The sequence below is a fragment of the Lycorma delicatula genome, chromosome 1, assembly GCF_047948215.1.
Source record: "Lycorma delicatula isolate Av1 chromosome 1, ASM4794821v1, whole genome shotgun sequence".
Lineage (NCBI taxonomy): Eukaryota > Metazoa > Arthropoda > Insecta > Hemiptera > Fulgoridae > Lycorma > Lycorma delicatula.
The window spans coordinates 92,890,412-92,911,056 of record NC_134455.1 but is presented as its reverse complement, the minus strand read 5'-3'; the positions used below and the strand labels follow the sequence as shown (position 1 = coordinate 92,911,056).

Genomic DNA, 20,645 nt, shown 5'->3' with positions numbered 1-20,645 from the left:
TTTTTCAGTTTTTAATTTGGCAACATCAAAAGATTATAAAAAAATAAAGCATTAAAAATAATTCCTTTTTTTGTGGTTTTTAAATCAGTTTAAAAAAGAAAAGCACCATATAACATGCTTATCACTACAATATTTTCAAAATTCATATTTCCATAAAAAAAAAAACTTGTACAGTATTTTTTGTCACTTAAAATTATCATTATCTATACAAAATTGTAAAAACTAAGTACTACTATTAACCTTAAACTAAGTAAAAAAAAAAAAAAACTAGTAGATTTATAAAATAAACAAAAATTAGACATCTGTCATTGATGAAAACAAATATCATTTTATCAAAGAATATATTAAAAAGAAAGTACTACGTAAAAATAAATGTTTTTGCTAAAAAAAACTTCTTGAAATAGTTTTCATAAAAATTGAGAAAAAAACACCATAATTTTTAACATTACTTTATATTGAAATACAAAATAATTTTGAACAGCTACTTTTCTGAAAAATCACAACTATAATTGTTCTACATTTTAAAATAATCAATAGGCCTAATTGCTTTACAAAAACATATCATGTATTATTCAATAATACAATGTGGCAAAAAAAAAGTTTTAAAAACTCTGATATGGATAAGAATTGAAATATTTTTTAAAGGGTCAACTTCTTTGTAAATCACTTATTACATAAACAGTTAATAACAATGAGAAAAATTATTTTTTTTTTATTTTTTTTTTTTTTTGGTCAACATTACAGCATAACTAAACATATATATCCATCTAAAAAAAAAATAATCTTTCTGTAATAATAACTATATAAATGTGCACAAACCTAAAGAACCAAAGAAGCACTAAACATACAACAAATTTTGTCATAAAATGATCAAACAAATTAAAACAAAAAATGAAACACAATTCCAACCAGTAAAAGACTTTGGCACTATTTTAGAGATTTTTAAAAAATACTTATTTGTCCAATAACAAGTCAATTTCAGTATTTTTTAATAGTTAATGGAATTTGAGATTTTGACAGACAAATAACAGAAACAAAATAATACTTTAACTTACGGAAAAACTGGTAATTCAGGAGGCATAATTTAAAGAAAAAAAAAAATATATATAAAGCTGTTCTTTATAATATTCAACTTAAATATTATTACTTGAGCAATACATAAAAAAGAAAAAAAGGTAATACAGGAATTCTAAAGGGCAGATTTTTCTGGGATACAAAATAGACAACAAAAAAATTAATTTTAAATACATTACATAATACTGCATCTCCAGCCTGATTGTGTCATCTTATTCTCCTTGGTCATTAACTTTTCTTCTTTAATTTCACTTCTCTCCTTAATTTTATCGAGGTCAAACTCTTCTTCTTGTAAAGAAAAGTCCATGGACTCGTCAACATTTACAGACATAGAATCTTCTATATCTTCATGGAGTTTCCTGACAGGAGTAGAACTAGATACTGTTGAATCCACCGATGCCTTTTTTAAAGACCAAAAATGATTGAACGGTGAAGAAAAAAACTTCCAACCTGGGCTGCGTTCTGAAAGAGTAGTAATGAAGTGCTTCCTCTGAGGTACATCAGGGCTCTCTGACTGTGCTTTTCGCTTTAGATTATGGGCTGCAGCAGGTTCAGCTTCCCTCAGACTAAATAATAAATTAGTCTGGTGAAGTGCTCTACGTCCTGTAATACCATGAAATGAATACAAGTTTGGTTCCTTTATCATAACAGATGAACTGACACTACCGCTACTACTAGTCGCTTCTTGTTTCCTCGGACTAATACTGAATCTCATGCTGTTACGCAATCTAGAAAACATTTTACTGGTTACATTATCTTCTTCATGTTTCTCAGTCGGAGGTTCTGCCTTGTCATCTTCATCTTCATCTTCAATTAAATATTCATTTTCACCAAGAACACCTGACTCATCATTATCACCAACAACATCTATTGTACTATTATCATCTTCGATATCTTTACTTGGTAACTCGCTACTGTTCCAAAACTGCTCTGACTGTTCAGACCTTGTTGTTTCTTCTTCAACTAATGTCTCAAGTTTCTTCACAGGAGTTTGTCTTTTAGTTTTACCCGGAGTAACTTTTTTCTCTTTTTTACCTTTAACTTGCTTTCCCTTCACAGATTTTTTTGGGGTCTGCCTCCTTGAATCACTATCAACTTCATGTTCTGAATCTGTGCTTGGTTTGTCATCTGTATGTCCATTTTCAAGTGTTCCATTATTAATAGAACCACTACTGCTACTAGCTCCTTCAACACCACCATTAACATTGACATTTAGAGTTTCATTATTCAATTTTTCTTTTAATGAGTGCTTTAATGTCATAATTTCTATATCACTTTCACTGTCACCAGCAGACTCCTTATCATTCAGTTCAATACCATTAGTAACTTCAACCTGGCAAGCCATTTCAGTAAATTCTTTTGAATCACCTCGTTCCAAAAACACAGTTTCACACAAATTAATTCTTTGTTTCTCAACTTCTGTTTCTTGAGATTTCTTGGAACCACCCAATTTCTTTAAATTACTTTCACCAACTTTCTGTAACAAAAAAGAAGAATCTTAATAGAAGCTAAGATAATGTTACTGTTATTAGAAATGCTACCAGAAATTTCAATAAAAACAAACTGAATTGTCAAGGGATAAGAATAATAATTTTTCTTTTTTTTTCTTTCATAATAAAATAATGCTATTTAGTATATCTTAAGTAAAAACTGGTACATTGGAATAGCTTTCATTTTAGTATACCTTCTTTACCCTGTGTGTTAACTTGTAATTAGGTAGCAATAACTTGTTTATTAAATAACACATCTTTGTGTTTACTTAAAAACCAAATTAGTCTAAAAAAAATTCCTTTCGGCACGCTGGAAGGCAGAGGTAGATTTCACCAGTGCTAAGTAGGGAATAAAAAAGATTCCACCTTAAAGTTAAGAAAATCTTCAAATTTACTCAATACTACAATGGTCGCATGAGAAAAAAGTTTCACATGTTTAGCATACAAACCCCATCTTCTTGCAATTCCAGCAATATTTTGATCATCCCCTGTCATAAGGGTTGGTCATATCAAAAATTGTTTCAGACAAAGATTTTAGGTAATGTTTAGAGGACTAACAACCACTTTAAACAGATTCGATACTGTTAAAAATTAAGAGGTACAATTTTTTTTTGTCTACAAAACCCCATTTTCGCTCCCTGGGCCAATGGACGAGATCAAAAAAATTTACTAACATTTAGGCCCTTATCAAAACAATAGTAGGAACTTCAAACAAATTCAATATTTTAATTAATGAGTAAGTTATAGTGATATTTTGTTTTTTCAAAAACGCCCCCTCCTCCCATTTCCGATTTTGGCCATTAGTGAACTTGACCGAGATTTAGTGACGAGTAATTTCTAAGGAGGTCACTCCAATAAGAACACCACCAGAAAACATCAATCCTTCCACAATAAAAGAAGTTTTATTAAGTATAGGATGACATCAAAAATTACAAAGTGGGAGATCAGACCTTTGTACAGATCTGGGAATGTGCAGAAAGATCATCAAAAATCACTCTTATCAGCAGCTTGTCAACATCTGGATCAAAGAAAAACTACCACAACATTGGATGACAGCCCTCATCCATCCACTACCCAAAAAAGTGGACAAAACAGATCCTAACTACAGAATCTCTCTCTTAAACACAACATATAAAATTCGTCCAAGAATCATCCTCAACAGGGTTGGTTTACAATCCGAGAAAGAACTAGAAGAATATCAGGGAAATTTCAGACCCTGGAGAAGGTGTCCAGACCAGCTCATGAGTCTCAAGCTAATAATAGATTACAACAGAAAAAGAAGCACAAACATGGTGATAACATTTGTAGACTTCAAGAAAGCATATGATTGCATCATACGTACAAAGAATGAATTTGAACAATGGTTCAAAAAATGCTTTCCAAAAATAAAAATAAACCAAAAAATCAAAATAACTGCCCTGGTTTTGCCAATGACTTGGCACTGCTAGCCAACAACATCGATGAAGCTAAAACACAGATATTGGAGATAAACATTGCAAATAAAATTAGTCTCAGAATATTATTTGAAAAGACAGAAACTATGCCCCAAAAACCAAATACAATTAAAAGAAGTAAATATAAACAGCAATAAAGCCAAAATAGAAACCCAATTTAAATACCTTGAAGAAATAAAAACAAATAACCTAAATGAAAGAACCTCAATCCAAATAAAAACGAATCAACTAAAGCTCAAAAATTAACCTGGTACACCGACAGTAAAAATATCTATCCATAAACGCAAAGATAAGACACTACAACAGTTATAAAATCAGAAGCCACATATACAGCAAAAGCATTCTTCTACCTGAACAAACAAAGACCGACAGACTCCAGAAAATCGAAAGAATTGGAAGAATCTGCATCAACAATAAGTACCAGAAAGATGGGCAGAGGTAGATCGTGCCCAACAGTCATGTACAGAGGTAGAACCCATCACTAAAACCATGCATGCAAGGAGAATAGGATTCTTTAAACACATCATGAGTATGCAAGATTCAAGACATCTGAAACAGCTGGTACAGTACAATCTCAACTTGAAAACACCAAGACAAAATGCAGATGGATCAGAGAAATAAGAGGATCTGAAGGAAACTGGCCTTACACCAGAAGACACTACAAAGATAAAATTAAATGAAAAAAATTAAGGACAAAAACACTCACTTCATACTCACAAGAAAGAAACACACAACAAGAACATTTTCAATACCAGAAAGGCCACAGAGATTGGAACATATTAACAAGTACTGGGATAATCGCAAGGCCCGAACAGTCCTTTCAAAGAGACTTGGATAATGGACTGACTAAAGTGATTCTATGCAGTCAAAAAAGATGAAAAAAAACAACATCATTTTTTTTTATGCTGTATCTGAATGCTGGTTTGCAATTCTTCAAACAGCATTCAAATTAATCTGAACAAGAGATTTTCTTCTTCCCACATTGCAGCTGTACTAGTTGACCACCCTTTCTCAATGTTTTCTAATAATATGAGGCTACATCATTTATTTATATAACAATCTGTGCACATTTAAAGGTACACATAGATTTTGAAAAATGTACTCAATGTTGTTAAAAAAATACACTTTCTCATATTTCATACTTTGTAAACCGCATATAAAATAATAGTTGTACCCCAGAAAATATTTTGAAAGTGTTTATGTTTTGGACACACTAGTGTGATGCAATAAAATATATGAGCATGGTACCGATTCTATTAAAGAGAACATGTTTCTTCTTTTCACTTCAACAAATATGACCATAGAAAAAATATGACAAGATCAACGATTAGTGATAAGTAAAATTAATCCTTCACTATCTGCTACAGGATTTAACTCGGGAACCAATGGACAGATGTAATTGTGACAACTGCTTGGCAAGATCCTCACAGATGGTAAAAAAGGTTCTTTAACAACATGAAAAAAGATACTCAAAAAAAATTTTGTGGTTATTTTACAACTACAGACCCCAGTTCATTAGTGTCAGCAGTTGGTACATCAAAAAATCAATTGGTAAATGAATATAGCAAGATTCTAGAGAGCAAAGGTTGTCACACAAGTTGAAAAATTATTTCCAATAGAAGATAGTATTCAAAGATTATCCTGCAAAATGAAAAAATTCAAATGTTCCAGTGGTCAAGCAACTTCTCCAAGATAAATTCAATTAAAAACCTTCAGAAGCAAAGTAAAAAAAATAATAAAATTGAACAACACCACAAAAACTAACCTCATTAAATTATGTTAAAGGTTATAAAATAAAGAAAAAATTACTAGTATAATAGAATTATTTTAATGATGCAGACTGAGTAGATCGGTTATATGAAATGATCTATAAGATCATAACTAATCATTAATAATTAAAGATCATAATTAATTATTAATCTATAAGATTATAATTAATTATATTTTTATTATATATATAAATGAATGGTTTGTTTGTTTGTCCCATATGCACATTCCTGTACCATTCATCTGTTTATGAAGAAACTTTGCTGAATTGTGCGCACGCCCGTGAAGGTTTCTGAATTAGTTTGGACTCACTAGGTGGCGCTGGGGTCGAGATATTTCGAAAAATGTTATTAATGGTTCAATTTGGCTCATATACAGAATATATATTAGTAACCAGAAAAAAAATATTTTTGTGGAAAATGGAGCCGCTAGGTGAACTGGCGTTTAGATATTTAGAAAAATTATATTTATGGACTGATTAGGCTCATATTCAGAATATGTGTTACATGGAAAGAAATACCTCTGCAAAAAATGGACCCGCTAGATGGCACTGGGGTTGAAATATTTTGAAAAATTGTATTTATGGTCCAATTTGGCTCATATTCAGAATATGTGTTACATGGAAAGAAATACCTCTGCAAAAAATGGATCCACTAGATGGCGCTGGGGTTGACATGTTTGGAAAAATTGCATTTATGGTCCAATTTGGCTCATATACAGAATATTATATTAATTACATGAAAAGAAATATTTTTGCAAAAAATGAAAAAATGAAAATAGGGAGAAAGGGAAAGGCTTAAATTTGTGAAGTTCTGTAATGTTCAGTTTATTAATATTTTATGAAACTTTCATTTGTGTTCATTTAATATACACATAGATACTCAAATCTAGCAATGGTGAAGCACTGCCAGGTCAGCTAGTGAAATAGCTAATGAAATTTAAACCACTGAAACACAGTAAATAGATTGCTTAGTTTAAGTTACCATATTAATTCCAAGAATGAATTTTCATGGGATCTCACATATTCAGTTGATAATTAATTTTATAATTACATTAAAATAAATTGTTTTTATAACACTGATCAACAACGATTTTGTTAAGTGAGAGTGAATACCTGATTCTTATAGTGTTTTTCATGCTAAAATTTCAAATAAGAAAACAGAATTCTTCTACAAAGTTTAGTTTTTTTTTGGAACTACCATTCTTATTTTCAGGTAGTATCATGCATGAATTCCATAATCATAGTATTTTGTGAACATATTTTATTATATTATCTATCAACTAAATAGTTCGTTTTTATTTATTACAGTTCCTTAATTGTTCTCGTCATCGCAAATCAGCTGATTTCGAAGTTGAGAGTTCTAAGGTTCAAATCCTAGTAAAGGTTGTTACTTTTATACAGATTTGAATACTAGATCATGGATAATGGTGTTCTTTGGTGGTTGGATTTCAATTAACCACACATCTCAGGAACGTTCAACCTGAGACTGTGACAGACTACACTTCATTTACATTCATACATATCATCCTCTGAAGTAATACCTTACAGTGATTCCAGAGGCTAAACAGAAAAAGAAAGAAAGAGTCCCTTAATTGTTGTCACATTGATTTGTTAGATATTAGTCATCATTTTTATTATTTACAAACTAATTAAAATGACAAGAATGTGACTCATTCTTCCTATTTTCATCTTACTATGACCATATCATCCACTCATTAATTATTTCTGTCATTATTTACTTATAAACTGTAATGCGGACTAGAGAAATTTTTAATTCACATTCAAGTACGAGTTCTCGTCTGTGTAACATTCAGTTTTGTAGCTGGCTTTTGTATTTGTGGATATATGTTGTTCACTAAAGTGAGTGTATGTTTGTTAAATTAGTGTGTTTACAAAGTGTTTCTTGCTACAAAAAGTGTTTTGCTGCATATCTGTGGTAAGGTAACGTTGAAGTTTCAGAAAATAAATATTACTCCACTGAAAAAAAGGTCACGAACTACATTTTGGATGTAAATTAGGTGATCAGGACAAATCTTAGGCTTCTCATATTTGCTGTGCTTCTTGTGTAACATTGTTGACCGGTTGACTAAATGGATCTTGTCACATGCCATTTGTAATTCTAATGGTTTGAAGAGAACTGAAGGATCACACCACCGACTGTTATTTTTTAAAAAAATAATAATAAATTTTAGATAAGTATAAAATGCATGTAATGAATTGTCATATTACATCCACCACCATACATTTTTTTATTTCAAATTTCAATTACAAAAAAAAACAGAAGGTCTATAGAAAAAATCTATTAACTGTATGAAATCAGCATAAAAATACTAATCAGCATAAGAATCAGCCATTCACACTCATTTAACAAACAAAAAATTACATTTTACTGACTAGTGTAATTTCTGTATTTTGAATTTGTTGAAAATATGACAATTTAAAAAATTTATAAAATTGTCACAATTGATGTTATAAATGAGGCGAACATAGAGTAGAAAAATTACATCGGAATAAATCAAGTACAGCAAAATTTGCATATTCATCCACAATAACTTCAAAATCAGTGATCAATATATTATTAATGGTTTATTAGAATTTTCAAAGAATTAACTTTTATATTTTAAATGTTAATATAATTCATCTAGTACAGAATAGCGAGATAAGAAGATATATCTATTTTACCTTAATTTTACCATGAAAATACTTTCACAGGATCTTTCATCCTCAGTTATGATTGAAATATTTAATTAAATTGCATATTAAAAGTTAAAAATACTAAATTAATGAAAATTACAATTTTTAAGCGTTATCCCGTGAAAGTACTTTCATGGTAAAATTAAGGTAAGATGTGTCTTATTATCTAAATACACTTTACTAGGTCGTTCATATTAATAGAATTTAAAATATAATTTGTCAGTACAGACGATATGAATCTTAAAAAGATTAATTTCAGTAAAATTAATAAATTAAATTTATACAAGTTTATTTATATTTAATCTTAATAAATTTATTTTGGTATAACTACCAAAAACATGAATCAACACTGCTGCACTCAGCAGAATTGTAAGCTGCATGAAACCAATACTTATTTCTTATCTGAAATGGCCTAATTTACAACAGCCAGGTCATTAATTTCATCCAATTGGTGGTAAATAAAGGCTGAATCTCTGTGCAACACATAAATTAACAGTTTGTGTCAATTTTCTCTTAATCTAATCCTATTTATATTTTGACTTACACCATATGTAATTTTTAATAGTTTCATTCTTATTGACATTTAAGTAATTTAATAAGTAATAGCCTTTTTATTAACATTTCAGTTTTTTTTTTTGTATTGAGAATAGAAAGTGCTTTTTTGTTCTTAATTAATTCAAGGGATGAATGAAATTGTATAATCAACCTTGTAAAATAATACGGCACTTAAGTGAATTAATGTTAAATTAATCGCATAGTTCTAGTGATATTACTAAAAAGAAGCTATTTACGTTTACTTTTAAATAAATTATTTTAAACCAAAGGCTAAAAAGAAACCATTATTTAATCTTTAACAATAACTCTTATGATTCTGTAACATGATGTGTTATGAAGTCAGTGACCTGAACAAAATCACTCACCTAAATACATGTTTAGTCTACTATAAAAAAACATTGTCATTTAACTCAAGTATTATTTTGGTTGATATTATAAAATATTCACGAAAATGTTTTATCAAACTTTCAAGTGGCATAAAAATATTTTTTTTAATCAAGCAGTGAAAAGAAAACATTCACATTTTGCAAATTTCTTTATGTTTAAAATAATTTACAATATAAACGCTTAAACATATTTTATATCATACAAAATGTGAAATATTTACAATGTATATCCACTTATCTATATACAGTGAATAAAACTAAACAACGCTTTTTAAAGATTTAGTAAACCCAATTAAATACCTATTGACATAATGGAATCAAAATCACTAAAAAATTTTTAACAGAAAATAAGTACTCAAAATTATACTCAAATCATACTACAATTAGTAAATGATACAGTTACAACTTTTTTTTTAATAAACAGGATTCATTTTAATAAATACCTAATTAGAAGAAACTAACAAAATATCAGAACTAAAAAAAATTATAGATAAATTAGGGGCTGCTACATAATGGGGCTGATTATTAAGTAATTCTGATTAATCTCTATGATGAAAGCTTAAAATAAAATGCATACTGCTAAAAATAGCAACAAACATAGCCATCAATCAAAACTCATACTTAGATCATCATGACAGAAAATTCATGTGATATTTATCACAAGTATTAAGATTAAAATCCAGAATGATATATTGATCAATACTTGAAAAAAGCATCTATTTTCCCCAAAAATATGAAATTTCTGCCTTACAAGTCATTAATATGTCATAATCTAATTTGTGATTGCATATTTTCAGTGGTGATATAATTACCTAAATATAACAAGTCTTAAATGTAGTTATAATAATTTTTTTCTAAACTCCATAATTATTCCTAAAAGTGTATTTTGTTTAATTATTATTTTCTTGCACATTCTGTCTATAAGTTAGTAAATTTTTAAAAATATAAAAAATGGGACCGCAAATTGTAAGAAGAATGTTTATTTAAAACTTTGTTTTCAAGTGTTTTTTCTTGATCGCTACTTACAAAATTAATCGCACAAATAAAAACATTCTTTCTTGTAGGATCACAAAATGCAAAAATTAAATAAACATAAATTTAAGGTAAAATAAAGATCAAATTTGAAAGAATACTGGAAGCTTTAAAACAAGTTTTCCTAAAGTTTAAGAATTTTGGAAATATTTACAAAAATGCCCATTTTACCTACCTCTTACTTTTCCCAAACTTCTAAAACCACCCAATTTGTAGGTGTCTCCAAAATTATGAATAGTACTGGTTTACTTATATATTATTAACACTAATCTTGCCAAACAAAAAAAATATCTATCAACATATTTCAATCCATTCCAAACCTAATATATTAAAAAAAAAAAAAAAAAGAGTGAAAAAATACCTTTAATTTTTTTACCTTTTTGGGAGTGGACTCTAAAGCTTGTGATTTTACAAGACTTTTCTTCTTTCCAGTATTGTTTTGTTTATTACTGTAAAAAAAAAAGAGCAGAGTCTAATTAAATCACTATTATAATGTATTTAAAAACAATAAATAGCATAATTCAGAATTCAACACAATATAACAAATCTACATACATTAGATAATAAGCACATGTTAACAATAACCATAAATTACACCTGCACAGCTGAGTACACAACAAAATGAGAACAGTGCAGACAGCACAAAGTAGGTAAAAAAAGTAAAAATAATAAAATATAAATGCACATATATGTGTGTATGTGTACATATTCATATATGTGTGTGCATGTGCGCACGCATACAATAATGTCAGCAACTAATTAAGACATTCTAACACTTTTTTAATTTTATAACCACCTCAAATCAACAGAATCTGAAGTATTCACACATATTTTAACATGAAAGGAGACATGGACAAAATTATCAGATAAACAATTACTTATTCAGATAAACTGCTGAGTGCATTAAAATACAATAACCCTAATTTCATTTAAGGCACTCCATTTCATGTGCAAAACATTACTAATTGACAAAAAAAAAAAGGTTACATTTAGGTAACAATGATCATTTAAAATAGCTTGTTAACATTTTGGTAAAATTATTTATTCATTATTACACCACTTCAATATTGGTGCATGCAAACATAATTACCTTACATTCAAATATTACAGCCAGTTGTGATTTCAGAGGTTACATATTAAAAAATTATATTAGGACCAAAATTAAAGGAAGTTTAGAAAAATAAGTTTAAAGTAAAGGATATGGAAATGTTACATGAGGATACAATCCTTATCAGGATCAATTCTAATGAGGATGCAACATGTAATATCTAACTCTGTTAAGCTTTTAATATTTTTAAGTTATTGTTAACACAGCTTTAATAACTTTTACAAGGAATGTCTTTACTTTAGTTCAAAATAATAAAATAGTTAAAGTAAGGTTAAGGAAATTTTAACTATAAAAACACTATTATAATAATTAAAAGCAATTGAAAGGTAACCCAAGTTTCACGTACAGAGTGGGCAGGAAGTCCCTTTACACTGTAATAAATCAAACTAAATAGGGTTCTGCAGCTGCCAATTTTCACCACTGAAATCAACCACTGCTGCTGGAAAATATGGGGAGGATAAGCCACAGTGAGGACTGTCTAATGAGTTCATTCATGATGTAATGATCTTAATCATAGTAGAGTATGGAAAAATGGTGGGTACAGAGCATTCACTGTCAAAGTGCCTTTGGTAGCTTGTGTGTGGGTCCATGAATGTCCACACATTGGACATCATTATGACTTCTTTGTGCATTTTGAGAAATTACCATCATCATGGCAAATATCACTGACATGGAAGAAGGCAACTTTTTCAACAGGAAGTATTTTTCATGCGCCAAACAGTGGAAGACCGGGAGACATGTACTGCTGCGGAGGCATCAATTCAACAATCACCGATGAAATCAATGCACAAATGTTCTGCAGAATTAGGAATTCCAAGATCGACAATGTGAGAGCATATGCTGAAGGACTTGAAAGTTAAATATTTTTGTCCAGACACAGATCATAATTGACATGTTTATGCATGTTAGTTATTGCTTGAACTCCTTTCCAAGAGCAAAACAATAAAAAAATTTTCAGATGAGTATGCAATTTATCAAAGCTCTCATCACTGAGATGTTTTTCTGGGTGAAAGACAATCCTCACTTTTTTAAGAAAATCACACATCATGCACCTAATGTTATGATTTGGGTTGGGGATGACAGCTGAATATGTCCTTGGTCCTTATTTTTTCAATGGCTCAGTTAATTAAACATAGTTATCTGAGAATGATAGACGAATAATTGTTTCCAGAATTTACAGCAAAAGTTATCACTGACATCATTACATTTCAGCAAAACCATGCTCCGGCACAATTTGCTTTGAATGTCCATAATCACCTCAATGGAATTTTTTCTAAAATGTCTGCTGGACTGTACATGGGTCAGAAGAGTTAGCTCAGCAACATGAAGGCGCATACAGCTGTGCTTTGAACATGGTGGAATCCACACAGATGTTTTAAAGCCGTAGAAGGTAACCGGCACCTATCCTAATAATTTCATAACTAACATAAAGGAACTTACTGCCCACCTGTAATTAATGTTTTGTACAAGATTTATTCTAAGACACATTTCTAAAACATTTATATTACCACTATTTAAATCCCTTTTAAACCAGACCCTGTTTATGTTTGTTTTTATAAATAGCAAAGTTAATCTATATTTTTCCTTACAGATACACAGTAAATAAATAATTAATTTAAGAAAATTGATTTATATTTAATATTTTATTTTTTAATAAACAATTGACTTTAAACAGATGAATTATAGGATATGAGAATGGTCATTAACGAAAATTAATATAATAATGTTTAAAGAGCTACTCAATATTTTACTTTAAGAGATTATACAACAGACACAAACAAACCTAGATACTAGCAACAATCAACAGTTCAGTCATATGTAACCTATCACTAATAGGTAGATGGATCAAAGAACAACTAAACAAATGATAAATCAAGACATTCAAAATTATTTTCATCAATTATAGCCAAAAATTTTGATATACTTCATAGCATCACAAAATGAAATCTGTCCATTTCCTATAAAAAAAAAGCATCATAAACAAGTGATGTAGTATATTAAATTCAACATACATTTTCTACCCAATTATAAATATGTAAACAGTACTCTTAGATTAGTTAGCTTACAAAGATTATGAAAATTTAATTTTGAATAGCATGTTCCAAGTTTTCTCAATATAATCAAATTCTTACAAAATACAGGAACAGTTATATTTCTTTTTCTTTCACGATCACCAGTGAGAAAGGTAAAAGATTAATATTTTTAAGATACACCTTATCAAATTCATTCAAATTTCTATATTATTGTTTTATTTTATAATTAATTATTTCTCTAAGTCATCATTCCCCGACTAACATTTACAAAGGATAGTCATCTTATGCTATATTTATAAATAAATACAATGTACATAATAAAACAAAGCTAAGCATTTGTCAAATATAATGGCACGATTCTATTTCTTCATGCTGTAGCGTAGTAATCTTATAATAAGTGGTACTATCACTTTTACTTGATGTGTGTATTTGGTTTATGTTACAATAATAATCATTGATACATATCACATTCTACCAAAATAATTACAACAAATATTTTTATTTGTACATAAAATACTTTCATAACCAATTCTGAAATAAATTTTTTATTTAGTTGAATTTGTGATTAATAATTGCTGTAATTTGCATGAAATCATTAACATTAATTTCTCTTTACACATTAATATAAATTTTAAATCAATTTTTTTTACATCCAAAATTTCCACGTGGGTCTCCATAGTTAGATGGAGTTACAATATGTTGATTTCTAACTCAATCAAAACAGGCTAACTATGCAGACCCACATAAGATTCTCTCTATATATATATATATATATATATATATATATATATTGTGAATATAATAGTTTCTTTAGACAATTGATTTCTCTGATATTTTGGTTTATTTCTATTATTTTCAATACTGGTTGATACACATATGAAAAAACTGATATTTAAAAGAAAAATTTCAATACAATATAATAAGGTAAGTTTATTTTAATTGAACTCTCTGTCTGCTGCCCTTCATTAGGTAGTTTATTTTTTATAAGCTTTTAAGGTCACCTAAGTGCCACTATCATTAAATAGTTTTGGTGGTTTAAAAATCAATATATTATAAATTTAATTTAATTGTGTTGCAAGAAACAAAAGTATAGATATTAATTTGTCCCCTTTTTGAGTGAGTATATCTAAGTAAACAATTTTAATATCTAAAAAAAACTCTATAGTGGTGGAATTTATTCTATTTAATAAATAAATTAGTAGCTAAGCTGGGTTTTAAAAAAAAATCTGGACACCGTCTCAATCTAGTAACAAAATCTAGATGTGGACACTACATGAATTCCTTGTACGCCGATTAAATTACATAATATTGTGGACAGTTACACAATTGCATTGTGATGGGCACCACATTGAATCACTTTTTTTTGTGGTGTCCATAACAGTATTTTATTTTAGTTTATTTATATTAATTTTGTTTCACATCACTCAAGTTATGTGGTGCAAGTGAGAATGTGTCAAATGTTATAATCCAACTTCATATACATATATTTTTTTTAACTTTTATTTTAAATTTAAATATTATATTGATTAGGTACCACTTATGATATATTGTTGAAAAGCTCTCATGAGGGCTTATTACTGCAGTTAAGAAAAAGTCCAAAAATTTTGGATTTTTGGACACTTAGTCCAGTCAATTGTAATCAAAAGAGATGCACAACTAGATGTTAAAACAGTCCTAAATCCAAAATTTCAACATCCTATGGCTAATTATTCAAGATACATACATATGTACAGACAAAAAAAATTGCATAATAAATAATTAACTGGAAATAAAAATAAAGTTTAGAAATACAGCAAATAAACAAAATGTTATCAGATGCCTTTGTCATGGAGTATATTAAATCAAAAAATTCCAGCCAAAATATTCAAGTTCTTATACCAAGCCTTATACACTCTTTATAAGACCCCTTATAATCTTTGTTACTTCTAGAGTCGGTATCTTCAATGAAGTTTATTAGGGGTCAAATTCAAATTACAACTCTCCACAGCTACTAAGTAAAATGATACATAGATCTTAATCTCCATGAAATAAAAAACCTCTAAAAAGTTCAATAATAGAGGACCCCGGAAATGATAAAACCTAATTGGCAATACCCAAAATTTACCATACAACTTTTTTGATCAGTAGATGCGGAAGTATATTTTTTTTTACACAAAGAAATTTTAATTGAGAATTTAGCAATATTTTCAAATAGCAAATGTTGTTTGTGAATTGTATTATGCATTAGCTAATTAAAATAAGAAAATTGATTTTAAGGTACTCTTAATGAAATAAACCAAACCCACTCTTTTTTTAATATTTTCTTTTAAATCATCACATTAATAAATCTTTATTTAGCTAAATCAATTAAAAATAAATTTATTGCTTCCTTACAAAATAAATAACTAATTTTTAACAACTGACTAAACATCTGTTAATGAATGTAATATTATGTAAACAAATAATTTTACAATCAACTTCAAATGCTTATTAACAGTGTACACATTAATTATTAAAATAAATTAACATTAAATTATTTTTTTTTGTTTTATTTAATGATTCTAGATCAACCTGATATATTCAAGGAAAAAATGCAGTACCAATGAAAAGAATACTGAATTATATTTTTTCACTAATACAGAAATACAAATAATGTAATTTTTGCCAGTTTTTTTTACAACCAACACCAACATCCAATCTTGGTGAGGCCATAATTTATCAAATTTGAACACAATTATAACAACTGTATACTAGTAAACAATAAAAAAGTAGAATTAAAAGAACAAATATTGTAATAAAAAATGTTTTCTATTACTAAACTGCCAATTTCTTTTTTCACTTCATTTTCCAGAAAACAAGTTGGAGCTACAAGTACTATCCATATGTTCCTTCCTGGCCAAGCCATATGCAAATCCAACAATTGAGATGTGAAAATTTTTTACATTATATGGGAGGAAGATAAAGCCTCATTCTAACACACCACATAATGTTGTTTATAAGTAATATTATAACTTTCTTGAACTTTTGGAAGCTACTTATGTAATTCTGAGCAATTACTTGATCAACTTCAATTCTGATCAAAGTTGGCACCACATTATCAGAACTCTAGTCAATTAGCTATCAGTTTTATGAGTTCAAGCCAGCTCAAATGCTAACAGATTCTATGGAGTCAGCTGTGAAAGATGACTGTGTTCTTCATAAAGAATATAAACACAAATCCATATAAATAATAGTTATAATAATAATAATACCCATATTAATATGTATACATATAAACTGTCCAAATTTAAAAGGTTTAAAATTGTATCTACTGCGCACATAAAAAACAAGGTAGTAAAAAAAAAAAAAAATTATTTACAGACAAATATTTGTGGCTTATCTCACAAATAATATATAAGCAAATATATTATTTGCTTATATAACGACGAAAAAAATACAAAAGTGAACAGGAAAAAATGGATTGTATGTTTATAAATTACAATATTGAGGGTACTTATCGGTTATCTGCCTGCCACACACAATCGTTTAAATCAATGTTTTAATTAAACCGTTAGTTCTTATGATTTACATTAGAATGCATTAGCAATCTAGCCGTTAATTCTTAAATTAACTCAAGATTATGCACTTCATACGTGAAAATCTAATTTGGATGAGTTCATTTAATTTCCACATACTTTAAGTCCACTACTCTTGTAAAAAATGTTTAAATTTCTGTAATTGCTTCTTTTTTTTTAATTTATTCAGATTTAAAAGTATATCACAGAATGCTAATGTTTCCATTAAGCAAATAAAATAACAAATATCAAACAACAAAAAAAACATAAAATTAAAAAACTAAACTTTAACAAAGATTAAGAGTTTTGAGATAATATTAAAATCTTGAAACAAGAAACAGTTTTCACATTATTAATAGTAATGATCATTAATAATAAAAGGATGATCAACTGCACCTTGCTATCATAAGTATAATAGCCATACTGTATCTTACAGAAGTACAATTGATATGAACAGAAATTATAAGTAACAACTTTGGCTTTCTAAATAATTTTGAAAATAACGACGTTAACTGACACTTTCGTAACAAATGAACTGAAATCCGGCAATGTTCTGCGGCAATTAACATCAAATTGCAACACGAATAGCCTGAAGTCAACACAAAGTTCTTTTAGACGGTTCATTACACACATCTAATTATTAAAAAACAAACATAAATACAAAATCGAATAATAAATAACTGAAACATTTTCCTATTTTAAAATACCTTAATGCTGAATTAAATGATGCCCTAAATAAAATTCAACAATCGCTACGAATGCCAAGTAAATACAACTGATTTTCTGAAACTGAACATTAAAACACGATTCCGGCATCCTATTATTCTAATAACAATGCGTTTGAAGACCGCTTTAATCTACGAAGATCCCAGTAATAACTTAAAAATTTACCATTTCCTAATTCATACCTCGCTTTCAGCCGAGTATTGTTTTGCTTGCCACTTTTTGTTTTGGTTACGATGTTTTGCTTTCGACCGGTAATCATGTCAACGGTCCGCTTCTCAAACCCTACATAACCATGCTGTGATTTGTTCATAACTGAAAAAATATAAAATACACTTTCCAAAATCTTATGTAAAATATTTTATATCTAGGGAAACAAATAAAACAATGTTTCAATACAATTACCAAAAAATCCTCGCTAACTGATCGACAGTTAGTTACACTACAGACAACAAAATGGCGTCGGCATTGACCTTCCATGGATTATTAAAAAAAATATATTAAAAAAAGGGCATGTATTTCTTAGTTATATTAACCACAATCTATTCCATTAAAACCTGATATATATTTTTAAATACAATTTTCAATTTTTTTAATATCTAAACATTACTTTATAAATGAAAATATCTAATTTTATTGAAGATTTAGCCGGCCGGTCACGTGATCCCAGGTACATTAGCTATACTTACCTATCGAACCGGTAATTTTGAAATTATCGCATTCTTTTTTAGGTTAAAAATGAGTTTTTGTGTAAAAAGCTAGTGAAAAATAGAGAAAGAACTTAATAACAGTAAAATTATGTAATCGACTCGGAAAGTAAGATTACAATTACATCCTGATATAAAATGCACAGTTAGATTCGCATCGTCTCAATTGAATTGCGTAACGCCATTCATTTGAAAAATTAGCTGTTTGTTCAATCTGATGCGGAATTTTATCGTAAACACAATGGTAAAACTTGTAAGTCTCAATGAGGAATTGTTTAGAAGTTATTTAGCTTTTTTAAATAGCTTATCTCTATACAGACAGCAAATTCCTGCTTTCGCATGTTTCAACAGGAAGAATTCGTAACAGTTATCTATTGTGCATAATGATTATTAACCTATGTGATGTAAAATACTTTTCACCTTTGCTATTGCTTTTATAATGACCATTAATAATATTCTGTTTCTTACATTTTATTTTATGGTTAAACTTGTAATTAAGTTAAAACAATTACAGAGGCCAGTTATTTTTAGTAGAATGGATATGCATTTTTCTATTATTTCATTAGATGAGAAATATGCACCAGTTGCATAATGTGTTAACTGTTTAAATTTTATATCATTTTTATGCAAAATAATTTTTTTTAAAATAGAATGGAAAAATTTGCTAAAATAGAAAGATTAAAATCATTAAAGTTTGGTCATAAGAAATTAATCAAAGTAAGTTATAATGTAATAGAAATCTAAGTTTTTTCTTTCATTGTGTGTTTCTCTGTTCAGAGTAATTCTAGAGATATGAAAAATCATTATACGTTTGATTTCAGCTATATTAAAAAAATTCAGCTATATATTTAAAAAAAAATAACCTTGTGCATAAAAAATTTGAAGACATACTTGATCATCATTGTATAATAAACATAATTAATAACAAAATTCTAAAAAGTCAAGTTAAAAACAGGGTTTTGCTTTACTTGGTAAATTATTACTTATTTACAATCTCAGACGTGCACTTATACGTATATTTTAATGAGAAATATGAAATACTAACTATAAGAAATAGAGATGATAACATTAATTTTAATACTAATAATAAAAACAATGTATGTAACAAGAATGCAATTTACATAATACACTATTACTGAAAAAGGCATCTTATATACCAGGTGATTCAAAAAGGACTTCACAACTTTAAAAGCATATAAAAATTTATAGAAATAATTTACAAATTCAGTTGAGGTCTCATTTCCTAGCAAAACACATCAAGTTTTGATTCATGTAGTTCATTAGTATCAAATCCGGCCACCAATGCTGTCACCAGTGTTTTTAAAAATGGAAAAATTTACTGTTGTGGGATGTACTTGCTGTGTATTTTGGTTTCATGATTTGCATTCAGCAACTGCAGATCAATGTAATTTTCATAGAGAGGACAGTAGGGAGCTCCTAGTAGGCATACAACTTACTCTTGGCAAGAAACCTGCGTTGAGACAAGTTGTTCTTCCAGACAAAACGGCCCATTCTTCTCAATAAATCTTTATATGCTTTTAAAGTTGTTAAGTCCTTTTTGAGTCACCCAGTATTATAATACAATACTGTTTATTATGTTAAAACTAATTTTAAAAGCAGTAATGAAAATACAATTAACAAATTGGTAAAATCTGAATATAATGACTGGCTTAAGGAAACAACAAATTTAATTTTAATTATTCAAAAATTGATAATTTGTATTTAAAAATATTTAAATACAGTACCAAAAGCATTATTACTTACTAACAGATTGTAACAGCAGCAGAGTAATTCATTTTGTTTCAATGACTGAGATAGCAAGTAACCAACCTCTATAGTTTTAAAGTTTTGATTACATATTACTTAAATTAATTCTTCATGAAAAATTTGTTCTGATAAGCAGAGATTTCTGCAAAAGTACTCAATGGAGATTATAAAAAACAAACAGCAGTAAGACAAAAAATTGATTTTTTTAACAAAATAATTATATTATTAATTACAAATATTGTAATAATAAATATTGATATAATTAATATTGCACAATACAGGGTTGACAAGAAAAATACTAGCATCATAGTACAAAGTAAT

At 28.4% G+C, this 20,645-nt stretch overlaps 1 protein-coding gene across 2 annotated transcripts; it reads right to left on the bottom strand.

Moving 5' to 3' along the window:
• Positions 1-594: 594 nt before the first annotated feature.
• Positions 595-18,308, bottom strand: LOC142320197 (uncharacterized). 2 transcript variants are annotated; one of them, XM_075357890.1, is made up of 3 exons: positions 18,256-18,308; positions 10,830-10,902; positions 595-2,551 (listed from the first exon to the last, which is right to left on the bottom strand). In XM_075357890.1, exon 3 carries the CDS (start codon positions 2,417-2,419, stop codon positions 1,250-1,252), a length of 1,170 nt encoding a protein of 389 aa, XP_075214005.1. In that variant the 5' UTR covers positions 2,420-2,551; positions 10,830-10,902; positions 18,256-18,308; the 3' UTR covers positions 595-1,249. The 2 variants fall into 2 exon arrangements, with proteins under 2 accessions (XP_075214005.1, XP_075214000.1); XM_075357885.1 differs by lacking the exon at positions 18,256-18,308 and adding an exon at positions 18,036-18,146.
• Between the last annotated feature and the right edge of the window lie 2,337 nt (positions 18,309-20,645).

Coding starts and splice junctions, on each gene's coding strand:
- LOC142320197 (XM_075357885.1), bottom strand. CDS start 18,112: ATGATTACCGGTCGAAAGCAAAACATCGTAACCAAAACAAAAAGTGGC. Junction 10,903..18,035: donor AATACTCGGCTGAAAGCGAG/GTATGAATTAGG, acceptor TTTTTTTTACAG/TAATAAACAAAACAATACTG. Junction 2,552..10,829: donor TAGAGTCCACTCCCAAAAAG/GTAAAAAAATTA, acceptor TTTTTGTTACAG/AAAGTTGGTGAAAGTAATTT.